The 16,403-nt window shown below is 36.5% G+C and overlaps 1 protein-coding gene across 2 annotated transcripts in view; it reads right to left on the reverse strand.

The window, feature by feature from the left end:
- Positions 1 to 1,258: 1,258 nt before the first annotated feature.
- Positions 1,259 to 16,403, reverse strand: part of cmtm8b (CKLF-like MARVEL transmembrane domain containing 8b) — a 51,204-nt gene continuing 36,059 nt past the window's right edge. The window contains exons 4-7 of one of the 2 annotated variants that reach the window (XM_026926625.3): positions 3,681 to 3,962; positions 2,446 to 2,619; positions 2,151 to 2,270; positions 1,259 to 1,824 (exon numbers count right to left, since the gene is read on the reverse strand). In XM_026926625.3, coding sequence (XP_026782426.1) covers positions 1,738 to 1,824; positions 2,151 to 2,270; positions 2,446 to 2,619; positions 3,681 to 3,842 — 543 coding nt within the window. In that variant the 5' untranslated portion in view covers positions 3,843 to 3,962 and the 3' untranslated portion in view covers positions 1,259 to 1,737. Of the gene's footprint in view, positions 2,271 to 2,445; positions 2,620 to 3,680; positions 3,963 to 16,403 lie in introns of both variants that reach the window. The other variant, XM_034307834.2, reaches the window with a different exon arrangement.

Below are 16,403 nucleotides of genomic sequence, written 5' to 3' on the forward strand. Positions count from 1 at the left end.
CTTCTTAAAATAAGTTGTCAACTCACTAATACATGTACATGTAACAAATTAAATTTTTTATGTTGAAATTGTTCTTTATTTTAAGCTTTTCTCACTAGCCACATGGATATTTTTTTAGAGTGAATGCAGTATCACTGGTGCCCTTTTTTAAAACTTTCACTTAAAGCATACCTGTTTTATATTTTTGTTTATCTGATGAACTCTGCCACAGTGTTTGTATCGTACCCCCACTTTTCCAGATCTTCCCTCCCTTTTGTCTAGTATGTAGTTTTTATGTTTGTGCTGTCGATGTTTGTGGGTCACTGAATCTTAGTGGTAATTATTATTCCTACACTGGTGGATTCTATCAGTAGCTACTCTCTGCATGTCACAATCATGAATAGCACATACCTGTAACCTGCTGAGAGACAGTGTGGCCACACATCTACCAGTGCACATGTTCACACTCTTACTCACTTACATTACTTCCCAGAGGAACTCATGCTTATGGTACTGGTGTTCATAACTGTTTTTGCAGAAATACATTGTAGAATGAGGATGGCTGATACCAACGATTGCTGGCTTAATTATAGCTTCAAAGAATCTGCTTGAAAGTGTGCTGCATGAGAAAGAAATAATTATTACAGTTAATTCGCTGACTGAATTGAAAAGGAACAACCATTTGAATGTAGATGTTGTAACATAGGAATTTAAGTAGAAACAAGTCAAACATTTAAATGTGTTTCCTTCCAATTTTGCAGAAGCAAATTAAGTTGCTTTCCTTAACAAAAGACCTTTATCAGTCAGATGGGCACACTGTTTACACTGACAGACCATGTTTTTATTCCTCCTCAGTCTTGTGGGTTAGATGGATTCTTGCCAGATGTATAAAAAGAGCAGAACTAAAAATTCCCAGACCAGTTGTGGCTTGACAACATTATGAGTTCAAATCCCAGAATTCCCAGGCTGCCACTGCGACTGCGAAATGAATACATTTAGTGTCAAGCCACCACTGGCCAGTATTCCTCCATAAATGTTTTTGCTGGAGAACTGCTGGTGTTATTATTATTCATACTACCTGCTGTGATCCTACACGACTGCAACCTTACACATTGGAAAGTGCTTTATTTTCACATGGCACACTGTGACTACTTGAATGACTCATCAAGAAACAAGACAAAGAAATAAGGGGTTGTGCAAACAGTTAAGAAAAAGGTTAACATAACTGTTTAAAATATATCTTGCTGCAAAGCTGAAAGAAATCAGCAGAATTCTGAGACCAGAATACTCAGACTTTTTATTTGCATTAATTGTTGTATGGATTAAATGTTGTATTGTTTACAGAGCATTACATATGCAGTATTATTAGAAACTGTTTTTACTGTCTTATGGTAAACTTTACAGAAATACAAAGTACCTATACAACAAATATACATGAACTATATTTTTATTTAGGAATTTGGTTTCCCCATATATATTCTAATTTAAAATATAAGCAAATATCCCCTAATTAGTACACAAATAGTGCAAAAACCATAAAGAAAATATACAAAATAAAGAACAATTCAAATGTACATAACATATAAGCATCTTGTTTTAAAGACGTTACAGGTGAGTATAAAAATACTGTAGCATTCTTCATGCCAAACAAACCATTTAAAATTGATGGGTTAGTGCATGAGAATTAAAAAAAAGCCCACAGAATGCCATCCAATTAAAAATAATTTTGTAAATCATATGTGATTCCAGTCATTTTGTTTAGGCATCATCACTTTTTGATCTCCAGGATTTGTAGCTCACATATGAATTTGCTGCATAACAAAGCACAACTAAGAAGGCAAATACCTGAAAAGAGGAGAAGGTTGTTTTGAAATCAGCATGGGTCATATGTATTGGAAGGAAGCTGTTTAAGAAACTATTATCTTGCAGGTTACAGTATTTGTGGGAACAAGTAAACTGTCCCCAGGAGATCAATGTTCTCATGTTTTACAATCAATGTGGGGACACTGAGTCCATGTCTATTATATATGCACATTGTTTCTTTTGTCTATAAAATGATTAAAAGAAGCACAAGTGTTTACAGTACGTGACATTGTGTTGAGGTGTGGTAATGGAACCCATTCCAAACTAATCAAGCTCTCAAGAGGAAATGATCTTTCTCTTCCTCTTACCGTTGAAGTAATCCAGCTGATGTAGTAATAGCGCCCCCTAATGGCCTGTGGCACAGATGTAGCATTAATCACTGCAGCTGTCATGTACAGAATAGTGGCACTGCTATTGAAGCACAGTCCCTGTGAAAAGTAGTGGGGTTTAAAGCTTAATTTCATATTCTACAGGAAATGCTACATATTTTCCCAGGCTGATATAACCACTCAACACTACTGAAAGATAGTATGCGCTTATACAAGACCTTTTTTCTGGCCTATAGAAACATGTGGTTTTGTTATTTGAGTTTAATCCACTCACCAGCGTTGACCATGGGACATGGGGGATCTTTGTGTGAGCAGTGGTCAGGTACAGTACAAGAAGGCAGACAGTCAGCACCCAGCAAACCACTGACACAAACATCACCCAGCCCAGAGCTGGCACCCGCAAATACTCAGTCCCACCTAGAAGAGTCCACACAAGCAGTCCACAAACCTGACAAGACAATGAAAACAAACTTTGAGTCTGTTAATTTGACAAGACCTTAGCTGCATAACATAGGACTGGTCATGGTATGAAAAGCACATCATATGATTTAAAGAATTTTCAACCTTCAAATGTGCCATTTGATCAAATGCAGACATTCACCAAATATGAGACTAATTCTTGGAGTAATCAGTAGCATGAAGAAAAATACCACCAAAAAACATAACCTGAGCAGTGCATGTACAGATGTATTTTTGTTTTTTTTGTTTGTTTGTTTTTTTTTACTGCTGTAAGCAAAAGGGCATACAGTCTCTGTATTTCCCTGTGCACTCCCAGCAACACTTCCTGTTAGAAGTAACAAAGAATTTTTCACTGAAGGCTTGGTGTCACAGGAAAAGTGGTTTTGCATTCAGCAGATAGGCCTAACCAAAGATTAAACATTGCCTGAATGCTTGGATGTGATTCAGGATGGATTGTGGAAGGAAAATGAACAATAAGGGCGAGAGGAAGAGTAGGTTGACTAAACTGTTTTGGTTTGTCCACTTCCTCTCCTCTGTGGAATCTACATGTGTGGCTCCTTTTTTGTGTTGAAATTCTTCAGGCATGGGCTGAACGGGGTTAGTTTTGTTGTAAAGTGCTTATTTATTATATTTATTATGCTTATTTATTTATTATTTTTTACTTATTACAAAGGCACAGACTTAATATTTCACTACAGTGTGCAAACTGAGCATACAGAATGACTCATGCAGGAATTCTGTCAGTTTCATTTGCTAGATGAAAACAAGCCCATAGTGGAAAACTGTTAAAATGCTACTTGGATTTCAACTATGCAATTTCTAATGATTAATTTATTAATTAATTTGGTGTGTATTTTGACTGTATTAATTATTGTACATTCGTCATCATGTGAAGAAGTAAAAGCTGCATCATGTAACAGTGACAGTACATGATGTGCTGTCTTCATACTTACATAGCCTAATCACACCACTTTAATTTGTTTACATGCTTGTGGTAAACTTTTAAAAACGCTGACTGTCATGCAGAATAATGTCATAAAATCTACTTACTATTTCTCCAAACATAAGCAATCCTGGAGGAGAGCACACAAATTTGTTGTCATAAGCCAGAGCAGAGTGTGAGAGGCCCAGATCCTCCAGTGTGGGACTTTTGCTGCTCCTGGTCACTGTGGTCTCTGCGGTCTCTGCTCTGGACTCCAGGTCTTCTTCCATCCTAACAGAGTGATACTGAGCGAGCAGGGCCTGCTGTTCAACTAGCCTTCTCAGCAAGCTACAGGAACAGCGCCCCCTGTCGCTAATGAAGGAAACGTTTCCTATCTAGTACACTAGAAGCTATCAGAAACAAGAGAAACACATGTTAATGCAGATTAATATAAATACAGCATCGTATTTATAAGGAAATAATGAAATATCCTGGCACAATCAAAGTAAACAACGCTGTTCGTCAGGTTCAGTTATCAGAGCACCCACTCACCATTCTTTAACTTGTAATATAATATATTCACCACAAGGGGGCAGCAAAGCCACACCACAGACCTCCACATACTCTAAAGCCCTGAGAGAGAACACTAGCGGACTAAACGCCAGACAACAGCACATACAAGGATCTGAAGTGCTTGTTTTGTTGTATATCCATCTATCAAAAGGTCATCTCAGAGGAAAAATTTCTTACTTAATAACAATATGCACATTTAACTAATAAAATTAAAAATCCTATATACATATAAATATCATTCGGGTATGTGAATTTTATATTATTTAATAATAAAATAATACAATAATTGAAATAATTAATTTACCATTGTTCTTAAAGACATTTTGGTTTTGTCCAACTGGATGAAAGAGATGTTCATTTGGCTCGACTTTCAAAAAGGCAATTAAGGAAATGGCACACTGGCTCTCAAAAAAAAAAAAAAAAAAAAAAAAAGCAGGCACTACAGTGAGACGGGATTAGGTTTGAGCTGTACATCACATGGAGAGAGAAACAAGAATATTCACATATTATAATCAGATATCTGCTATAGATTGACATATCCATTAAACCTGTATTATTATCTACACAGTAGCATTGTCCTTTTCTAGTATTTTGTATTAATATGATGTAATATGTACATCATTGGCATAACATTAATGACAAATCTGTATGAATCATTTATATGCAAATAAATATAAATTCTTTGTTATTTAAATCTAAATTGCATTTTGTGTATATCTTTCATATTTTACCACTTGCTATATCAGGAATATATTTAGAAATTTGTGTTTTTAGCCATTTTGCTCTATATTTGATCTACTGGTGTGCCTATGAGATCATATAATTGAATGCTGATGCTCCCTTTTCATTTTTCACATACAGGCTAACATGGAAGCCATCGTTCTCTATTCTATTTGTGCCCCTGATCATTTATTTATGAATAAACAAACCAGGAAAAATGATATAAATCTGACTTGCTGAGTTGACTAGCTCTACACTGTCATGATATCGTAATATAGAAAGAAAGCGTCAGGGTATACAATTACAATGAGATACAACTTTTTTTTTTTTTTATATCAGTTACCATTAAAAGCTTGTAAGATGTCCAATTTTAGTTTGCAAATAAAACTGTGGAAAAGAAGCTGTCAATGTAAATTAACGTCTGAAATTGTAATTATGCATAATAAATGAGTGAGTACTGTTATATCAAAATTATAATTGAGAATTAGATTTTTTTTTAAATGGTAGGAATCATTTGAAATGTGCTCTTATAAACTTTATTGGAAAATCTTATAACTCAGTGAAAGCTAACCAAATATAACATTATTACATTGTTATTGTCATGGTAGGGCTCATGGTTTCTTCAACTCACCTCAATTCTGCTACTTGTTACTAAATATAACCAGTGGAAAAACATGAGTGCTCCAGAGTAAGATGTTCATATCTCAGAGCCTTCATTGGCTGTGCTGCTGCCCACTGTTTATTATTAGCAGCTCACAGTGGTGGCCGTGTACTCATTTGCAGAGCATCGCTGCATAGAATGTAATTAAGTCATCTGGTGTGGGTACATGCTGTGCCAACAAATCGAGGGGCATGGTCTAGTAACAAACCATTTTATATACAGTAAACATGCATATAAATGCAATAGACAGATAGACACCACCAGATTTACACTTACTAATATTCTGTCTATAAATGTGGTACTGATTTTTCAGTCTTTTTATAATTTACAGAATATTTGGTCAGTTATATAAAATATTTTAATGGTCATAAATCAAAGCAAGCATCTAGTGAGTTAATCATAATTAGCCTGCCCTAATGTCATAGGTTCAATGTCATATGCTACTTTCTGTCTGAAGTTTAATTGTAGCTTATGGCAAAGTAATGATATAAAGTTATTTGGGACATCATTACTTCTCATGCACTAAATCATGCACTAAAAAGAGATGAATTTTTGATTTAAAATAAAAAAAAAAAAGATTGGATCTATCTTATAAAAAATATGTAAAACAATTATAATGTCCAATTAATGTAAAAAATATTACATACAATTAAATAAAATAACACTTTAACCTTATACATAATCATGTAAGACATATTATTTGTCTAATAACTTTAAGTTAAAGTTCAGTGTATGTACAGCTGGAGGTGAGATTTGATTCTCCTCAAGCTCTTCAAAATGGACTGAATCCTCATTATATTAGAGCTGGTATTATTACACACTCAAGGGAGGCACACTAATAAACTACACTCCTAGAGCTAATACTAAGATTATAGAGAAGACGGTCAACGGATTTGCAATGAGTTTCAGGAGTGCCTGCAGCCTTTACCAGAGGATTAGTTTATATTCCTTCATATTTTACTGTAGTCAACATGAAGTCCTGCTGTGGAAATCAGGCTGCCTTTTCTCTGTAATCATGGACCTGGCCCATAGCCTTCCTGTATTTAAAAGCTCTTTTGTACTTGAATGATTTTAAACCCAGCTGAGACACACCTGGTTGGAATTTCCCATATGCACTTGAACAGACTTTCCACTGATTAAGAATTGTTCCTATAACTTGAAGGAGACATTTGGGACATAAAATGCAAGTATATGTAAAATGTATTTTTATACCTGATATACAGATATTTGTAATATTTATTGATATTTTAAATATAAATATAGTTTTATTATAATAGGCACCTATTCCTTTGGTGCTCACTTGTCAATCTATTAGTAAAAGATGATCATTTACTAGCTAACAATTTACTAGAAGAAATCAAGTTCTAACCTTAAATTTTTTTTTTACTTAATCACCACTAATGTTCTATTGGCAGAAGCAAAATGATCTGTCAAAAAAAAAAAATCTTTACGGTACTGCAACATGTAATACATGTAAAGATATATTACATATACATGTACATATATTACACAGCCACTGAAATTACATTTCTGTTCCCCATCACTCTGCATGCATCAGTACAATGTCTCTTTATTGTATCCCCTGCAAGAGATCAACAGTGCTGTTAGGAAAACCACTCGGAATGGCAGATCATTTTGTTAAACGCTTTAGCGCCATAAAAAGATTTCTCTTTTCCAGTGGCATAAGGAACATAACATTAATGACATTTCTGACTGATTAATTGTTGCTGTGGCAGCAATGAAGTGAGAAATAACTCATGAAATTAATGTTATGCTTTAGTAATAGTAAAATATTGTATATTTTGTTTACACACACCTATTTATATAGATGTGTGTATAGGTGAAAGTTTTGCTGAATGAGTCATGGATGGTTCGAACGCGTTCTCATCTATGGCTCGGAATGCTCCCTTTATACATTTCAGCCATGAAAATGGTAATCATGGCACAACACAATCCTTAGAGCATAATTGAAAAGGAAATGAAACCAGCCAAATTATCTTTTCGTTATCGTCAAAGGCGGTTGTTTCATGGTCTCAGGAGCATGTGGGGTAGGGAATGGGGGGTGAGTCCACATTAAGACACCCTTATCCCTGATGAGTCTCTCACTCACTCACTGACTTTTATTTCCTCTGCTCTTCGTCCAGGCTCCGACAGCCTGGTAAGCCTTTATGAAAAGCATTGAAAGGGTGAAAGAAGAGCAAACACCAGGGGGATTAATTATTTCAGTGTCTAGGAACAAGTTGGATTTTCCAAACCATTCTGAGACACAGTCAAATCCTCTCACCTTTGAATGAGAGAAACATACACACACACACATTTCAATCAGGTTCAACAAAGGAGCAGAGGACTATGGGAAAAATAGTTTGGGAAACTGATGTCTCACCCAAGTATGTATTAACTTCAACCAATGGCATTGTTTATGTGAGAAGCAAAGATCAGAAAAAAAAAATTCTGGACACCAACTGCCCATAACTACTTATAACAAAACCGCTTTAAATGCACACTGATATGACTGAATTTACATAGCACTTATTGCTGGGCTAAAATTCCAACCTTACATTAATAATTACAATACACCCGTGAAAAAATATTATCCAAAAAACTATCCAAGCAGTACAAAAACAACAGGAAAATAATAGCACAGACCTTGAGATTGACAAAGTTATTAATAAAACCATGAATATATAGAGTTTTGTGTGAGTATTTCTGCATAGCTCAATCCCTCTGCTGCAGAGAGTCAATGAGCCTCTGAATGTACAGTTGTGTAATCACACTGAGGGTGTGTAATCACACTGAGGGTTTAGAGGTCATCAGAGAAGGTCGGCCAATGCAGAACCTGAACACCCACATTCTTCCAGGGGTTTGCTTGCTGCTGTAGTGTCAGATAGAAATGCCTCATATAGAGAATGAGGATTGTACTGCACCCCATCTAGTCTCAGTGGAGTAATATATTGGTGTGAATCCTAGCCCAGACCATTACACTAGTTCCTCCCCAGGGGCCTGAAACCAGTCATCAGTGTTTCTATCTCCTCTCCTCCTCACTCTGACTCTTCCTGTTTAACCGGAAAAGGATGAAGTGCCACTTGTTTATGAAGAGAACCTCCTGCTTCTGCAAACAGGTATGTCATGGACAAGGTCTGGTTTAGTCCATAATGTCTAACAACACTGGAATGTGATCCATGCCAGTATGTCTCTTGCTTTATAGACTGTAGAGGAAACTTAATGTGGCATTTTCTTTTTTGTGATCTAAGCTTTGAAATTAGAAGATCTGATCAGGTGTTGTTCTACCTAAATGGTCTACCTAAACAAAGCGACTGTGACTGTGACAAATGACTGTTTTCATTTGACAAGTTAGTAGAAAAATATATGGTTTATATACTGTAGTTATTGCACAGTTATATAATATAGTCCAGGTTTGAATTTCCTTTTCTAATTGAAGATCAATCAAATTGTACATAAAGACTTTGGATTAATGACTCTGTTACCTTTTATTGTATGATGAAAATTTTATTTATTCAAATATATATTAAGAGGGTAGAACAGAACAGAATAGAATAATATATGAATTCTGTAATGTAAGTAGTCTAAGTTTCCCCAGAAGCTGGTTGTAACCCAATGAACCACACACATACACGTGTACAATGTGTGTGCACACTGACTGGAGCATTCATGCTGTTCCTCTGTGAGTGTGACAGCCCACTATGGGAGGCCACTTCTCAAAGCTAATGTATGTCACAAACCTCAGCATGAGCAACACAGCCTTGGGGAATCCGTGCCATTCATCTGTTACATACCCCACTGACAATGAGAGCCAATCAAGTTGCCAAAGAACCACCATACCATGCATCACAGAGGTTTATATATATATATATATATATATATATATATATATATATATATATGTAGAACCTCAGATGGACAATAAAAAAGAACAATAGTACTAGAATACTAGACAATGAATATGAAGTACTGAAAATTATACGTGTAGGCAAAACAAATGGAATGTTCGATTTAAAACCATTTAGTGTACAACTATGCATGTTTCTAAAACTACTGCCCCACTATGTAAAATACCATCTTATAAACTGGACAACAAATCCATAAATAAATCAATGACAATAAATCAATAGTTTATTTCTATTAACATGTGTTAACACTTCTGTGTCTATTGTCTTATATGTGAGTGGAGGCAGTGACTGCCACATGTGTTGTGTGTTGTGTTTCAGTGCTACCCTCCGCCCTGCTGTGAATTCAGAGCTCAAATCTGTTCTCCTAAATGCATCTCTGCTGCCAGAACATAACACAACACACACACACACACACACACTTTGCCCTCATCTGCAGTGAGTTGTCAGCTAACCCAGATGTCGCCTCATAATTGGCTGATGTGGGCACCCACAAAGGCAAACACATTATTACACACTATCGTTCTCCTCCTAACATAAACACACGCACACACACACACACACAAAACCTCATCACCAACCTCACTAAGACATCACTACACCCCACCCTATATCCCAGCATGCCTTATTCCTCCCCCACAACTTATACCAGCCCTCTAACATAACCGCTCAGCCAATTATTTCACCTATCATAAAGGTTAGAAATGTGTAAATGAATTACAAAGTACAAAACACACACAACTTATCCACCAAACAAAGCACACATAAAGCAGCAGCAATGGCAGTGACTGCAGTAGACGCTGGTTAAGAAGCAAGCAGGGAAGGTTGGGTTTGTGACCGCATTGGTGGATTACTCCCTGACATAGCCGATATGTCAGAGCATATCTAATCAGCATTCCTGAAACCGAGCCAGGCTGAGAGAATAGATCCCAGTGTTAGTGCACTGGCCCCCTGGTGTGCTACCTGTCAAAGCCAATATTTTCCCTCCAGCTGCCCACAACAACATCACCCTTCTCACTCACAATATATTGCTTTTCATATTGCCATTCCCATATTCAAATTTGAAGCAGATATGTAAGTATATTTACTGAGTGTGTTTACAACAATGAGCAAGATTATCTACCATTTCAGTTATAGTGTTGCAGCAGAGAAATATTAGATTGGTATTAATGTCAAGGCTAGCCAAGGCTGAAAACCTGGGATTTGAGTAAAGGTTGTAGTCTATTGTGTACTTAATGAAAACATATGGATGGTATGCATGAACCTGAAATCTATGGTGGACTATTGCCCCTGTTAATGCCACCTGCTACTAAAAAGGGCTGTGAGTTCCTAGGAGTAGTGGCTATGTTTCATGTTGTTTTGGCAGAAGATTTCTATCACTTGCTTGGGATATACTCCCTCCATGTTATGCAGTGAAAAAATAATTTGCATTTTTTTTCCATGAGTGTGAAGTATCAAAGGCGGGCCCCTGCTGAGCGGCGAATAGACAGAGCTGGCAGAGGCATGAATTTTTCAGCAGCTATCGCCCTCCCTTTCTCTCCCTTTCTCTCTTTTCCTGTCGGTTCAGTCGATACGCTGCCTGGACGAGAGGCTGCGGCTGCATGAGAAGTAGCCGAGCTGCATCTCCACAGTTCCACCAGCCTCACAAATTGGCACACAATTTTGAAAATTATAAATACATTTTGTGAGCATTTGTCTATTTCTCATAGTGATTATCCTTGGTAGCAGATGCTCCATATCCAGTAATCTCTTACATTTCTTCCTCAAACACTGCCACTGGAGAAACTTGTGTGTGTCTGTGTTTTGTAATTAATGACTTTCTCAACCAATAATCCTGATTTATTAAGCCCAATTTACCAGGAAGAAAATCTCATGTATAAACTCATTTTTAATAATATGTTTTGATTGTTCCATACAAGCATTTCAGCACACTACTTAATGGCATCCAGCGATTCTACTACAGCAATAGTAAATATATATGCTAAGACAAACAGACACACATGGCTCAGAAGTTGAATAATCAGGGGATTAGGACATGTACGTCATCAAGCAATAATGCTGCATGGGTTGAAAATTCTAATAGAATAGCAAACTCTGTAGTGCACAAGTAAAAATGAGAAAATAAGAAAAATTGTGCACTGACAACCATATGATGATATGATATGATGAATTAATAGATTAGTGAATGGACAGATGTAAAATTAATGATTATTATTTATAAAATAACTATAAACACACTTTTCAATATTCAAAAAGGCTTTGATCCAATAAATTAAATACATGTATATGAAACCATAAGTATGTATATGTTCACAAAAATATGTGGAACCTGACCATCTCATGCATATGTGCATGAAAGAGAAAGAAAATCCAACTCAGACGAAATGTACCATAAGACATTTGGCATATCCTGTTATTCTGATTCTGACAGTAAACAGTAAAGTAGCAATAAACAATATACTGTGATCACAAATGAAGAAAAAGTTAAAAAAAAAAAAGAAAAAAAAGATAAAACTACTACTACCACTACTACTACTACTAATAATAATATTATTAATAATAATAAGAAGAAGAAGAAGAAGAAGAAGAAGAAGAAAATGAAGAATAAAGAGAAGAAACTGGTAGAAAGAAAGAAAGAAAGAAAGAAAAAGAAAGACAGAAAGGTGCCTGGTTAGATCTTGAGCTCGGCTTGTTGAGCTCGGATTATGTTCTCCCTGCGTCCAAGTTTCCTGTGAGATGTCTGGTTTCCTCCCAGCTCCCAAAAACATGCCGGTAGGTGAACTGGCTAATTTAATTTGCCCCTGGAGGTGAATGAGTGTGTGAATGAATGTTTGAATGATGGACTGGTGTGTAGTAACACTTTATGCCCAGTATTACTAGAATAGACTCCAAATCCACTGGGACCCTGACAAGGATAAAGCGATTACTGAAGATGAATGAAGGAATGAATGAATGAATGCCAATATATCATAGCGCAAAACGAGCCTCAGTCATATGAGTACTGATAGAGTTTGGTCATTTGTGAGTGTCCTCTTTAACCTCCCGTAGATATGAAGATGGAAAGAAAACGTGAGTGGGTTAAGATGCAGACAGATTACCAACTTAGTTGCACTAGACACCTACCGTATCTCCTATAGTTGCCTTCTGAGGAAGCCTTAGCGCTATCTCAGTTAGTGAGAATGTATTAAAAATAATTTTATTGCGTTCAGAATCCCATTACTGAGGCCAAAGTTTACCCAGTGGGACTGAGGCAGAGTTAGAGATGCATCTCCACTACAAGACTCTTCACTGACTGCATCATAGGTCCCACTGAATTCACAACCCCATGTCGAGCCTAAAAGCTGGTTTCAGTGTTTTATGGGTATAATTGCCTGTTCTACTCCATCAGATGACCCATTTGGGTTGCTGAACCTGCTTAGAGCTGATAAGGTACATCAAATATTTCTGCAGAGTACCTCAGGATCTCTGATTTTTCCTTGCACAAAAAACCTCAAATCAATTCTGAATAGATAGGTAATAAATTTAACTGCTACCACTGTCTGAGACACCACTCATGTTACATTATTAAAACCTTTTTAAAAAGTCATATTCTAAATGTCATAAAAGTATAATTGTGGTATTTTGATTATGACACCGTATACACAGTAGGACACTGATGGTGGACAGATTCCTGTAGAATTCTGTGATTTGTACTGAGAAAGACCTCCTGTCTGAATGTCACAGTAATCCAGGAGTGGAACAAGCCTGGCATTTTCATGACTAAAAATGTCAAGTGGCAGCCAAGACTGTCTAGCAGATGATGAGTGCCGGTGCCTGTGAATCTGTGAGTGTGTGTGTATGTGTGTGTGTTTGTGTGTGTGACTGGCAGAAAGGAATCTCATCATGCCATATTGACCCATTGGGACTTGGCTATATCAACATTGTTCTCCTGGACTGTAGACCACAAAGCAACATATCAGTTGTGTTAATTTTTCTAAAAAAAAAAAAAAAATTTAAAACGGCCATCTTAACAAATAAATCTACCAGGTTTCCTGCATTTTCTGATTGTTCCACTGCAGTCTATTTTAAATATTTATGGGGCAATGCTTACAGAATGGTTATTCATCAAACACTAACATTAGTTTGTACAGCTATTTTTTCCCCAAAAATAATCCAAATCATAGTTTTCCCCAACATTCAAATTTTAAAAGATCCCACTGAAAAGGATATGTGATTGTAAAAATAATTTATTAGACTGACCTTGCAGTGGACAACTGGATCCACCACAACCCTGACCAGGATAAACTCGTTACTGAAGATGAATGAATAAAGAAATGAACGAATGAATGAATGAATGACCAAATGAATGAATGAATGACCTTACTCCAGTCCAGTAAGACCACAGTCCAACTTCAGTTCATGAAAGTATTGGTAATTATCAGAGTTGATCAGATGATGTAAATGAGAATGAGTACCAAACTCTGAATAACTGTGGTCTACAGCATTGAAGTTTTCCACCCCTGATTTAGTGTGTCTGTTGTAGAAAATAGCTTATGAGAAATAGGACAAGCTGAAAGAACTCCCCAAAGAGAGCTGTTTAATTTGTCTGACACTGACCTTAGAAGGCCTCTGAGAACTCTCTGGTCAATGTGAAAAAAAAAATAAAAAAAGAAGGCTGTCATCTTCCAAACAATTATCACCAGGCTCCATTTTAAAAATTCCTAGAGCTACAAAAACGCATCCATGATGGGGTCAAAAGGAACGCAGGAAAAAAACACAAGTAATGCTATGTTTGTTTTTGAAAATAACTAGCCAACCCTCTCTATATTTTTTTATCAAAAGAAATAATGCAATATTATAAAAAGCGTAAAAATATTAAGAAACATTTTAATTTAAATATTTATAAATTTATTTTAACTAAAATATTTTTGTGTTACTACATGGAAAACGAGAATATTGAAGTCTGGATGACTGAAAGTTCTCTTAAGGTAGTTAAGGCTAGGAGAGTAAATTTTATAACGAATATGAGCAATTATATATCTACATTAAATTAAACTTTGATAAGGCACAATAAGCACTTGCAGGCAGGTGCCCAATTTCTTGGCAAATTTTCAACAGTGCTAAATCAGTGTTACCTTCCAATTTCTAATAAACAATCCAGCATCAAGCAGAGAAAAAGAGAGAGAGAGAGAGAGAGAGAGAGAGAGAGAGAGAGAGAAGATCACCAGAGAAAGCTCACCCAGTTGGTCCTGAACCTCAGCTCACTAACACACACTAACATGGTTCTACATCAGGAGCGGCCGGACACAAGAACAATCAGACCTCACCAAATTATATCACTAAAAAAGCAAAACCGCATCTACCACTGGAAAACACAATCACAAGCACAAAGTAAAAAGCAGTGTTTTCTGGCTCTAAATTGACACTACACTGTATCTGACTACGTGAGCACTGTGACCTGACCAAACAGAGCCATGCTGACAAAATACACACTCAGTGCACACACACTGGCCATTGAGACAGACTGCTATAAGAGATCATTGCTCCCTACAGAGCAGACAGTGCAACACACAGTGCAAAAGCAATACAGTGGAGACAGAACTGCACTTTCTAACAGACTATAGCAAATTCAAACACTTGCATGAAATATATTTTGAAACATTTCAAATCACACACCCCTCTGTGAGAGAGAGAGAGAGAGAGAGAGAGTGAGAGAGAGAGAGAAGGATTGAGCTAGAGTAACAGTGGCAGTCATCTTCAATACTCATCACCTAACCCTGAACAATACACAAGAAACAGGCCTGAGGACATCAAGGCCCTGTGAGCACCAATTTCCAATGGAGACATGCAGGCAAATTCACGAGTTCATTGAAAAATTCAGGGTCCAACTTTTAAGCCACAATCAACGCTTGGTGTGTACACATAGTATGTGAAATCATGTAATTTGTGCTATATATTTTGTACAATTTTGTGCCCATGCAATCTTAATATTAATGTAAAATCAATATTGTTCCAGGGTTTTGAAAAATTATAGCAAAAAAAAATATGCCAAAGGAAAACGTGTTATTTATCTGCATCAAACAAACTCATAGCTCATAACCATGCATGTTTCACATGTTTTAAATGACTGTACAAAACTATGGCTAAGGAAAAGAGAGGAAACTGAGAGAGAGAGACAGAGAGAGAGAGAGAGAGAGAGAGAGAGAGAGAGAGAGAGAGAGAGAACTACGGCTAGATGCACTAAGTGGTTTGCACCCGTTTTAGGTTTAATTTGGCTGCATTCTGCGCATAAAACCAGGCGTGTTATATATGAAACTGCATACCAGCCTAAACACACCGTTTATGTGCTTCTCTCCCTCATGCATTTGCATTTGTTTGAGAATCATGCCAAAACTGAGAAGTCAGCACAAAAATGGTGGGGAAATGTGTATTTACTATTTTTTGGCCAATCCGCGATTTTGTCTGCCTCCTGAGATACTGAGATACTTTTGGACTGCTGATGCAGGTTGTTTTTTTTATTCTTTCAAATATTGTTTATTAATGCCAAAATGTGTTATAATACAAGACTATTTTAGAACCTATGTGGAAAAAACTATTCAGGTAATCTATGTGCTTTAATAGGCTTAATAAGTTTTCATGTGGATCTGGCAATCCTGGTCATAGCACATACGGTCACAAACTCATAGATTAGGCAAATTCCTTACATTTAACAAATCATTCTGTTCACAGCTGCCTTTTCATTAGAGTAAAACCTACTGGAATATTAGCCATGTTAATGCCCTACACACAATGTAATCTATTTGTTCTGACATGAGAGGCCTCATTTAATAAGAACATTTATTGACCATTTCTCTTTTCCTTACTGAATCTCCTCTTTAGCGGTTTGGGTGGCCATTTGCACAGTGGCTTTTAAAGTGGGTTTACTGGGTTTATAGGGTTTATAGTAGCCGATCCCAGGCGTACTTTGGTATAGCCTTAGTAAATTGAACGTTAATGTCAGATGCATTAAAGCA

The sequence above is a fragment of the Pangasianodon hypophthalmus genome, chromosome 1 (genome assembly GCF_027358585.1).
Source record: "Pangasianodon hypophthalmus isolate fPanHyp1 chromosome 1, fPanHyp1.pri, whole genome shotgun sequence".
Classification (NCBI taxonomy): Eukaryota; Metazoa; Chordata; class Actinopteri; order Siluriformes; family Pangasiidae; genus Pangasianodon; species Pangasianodon hypophthalmus.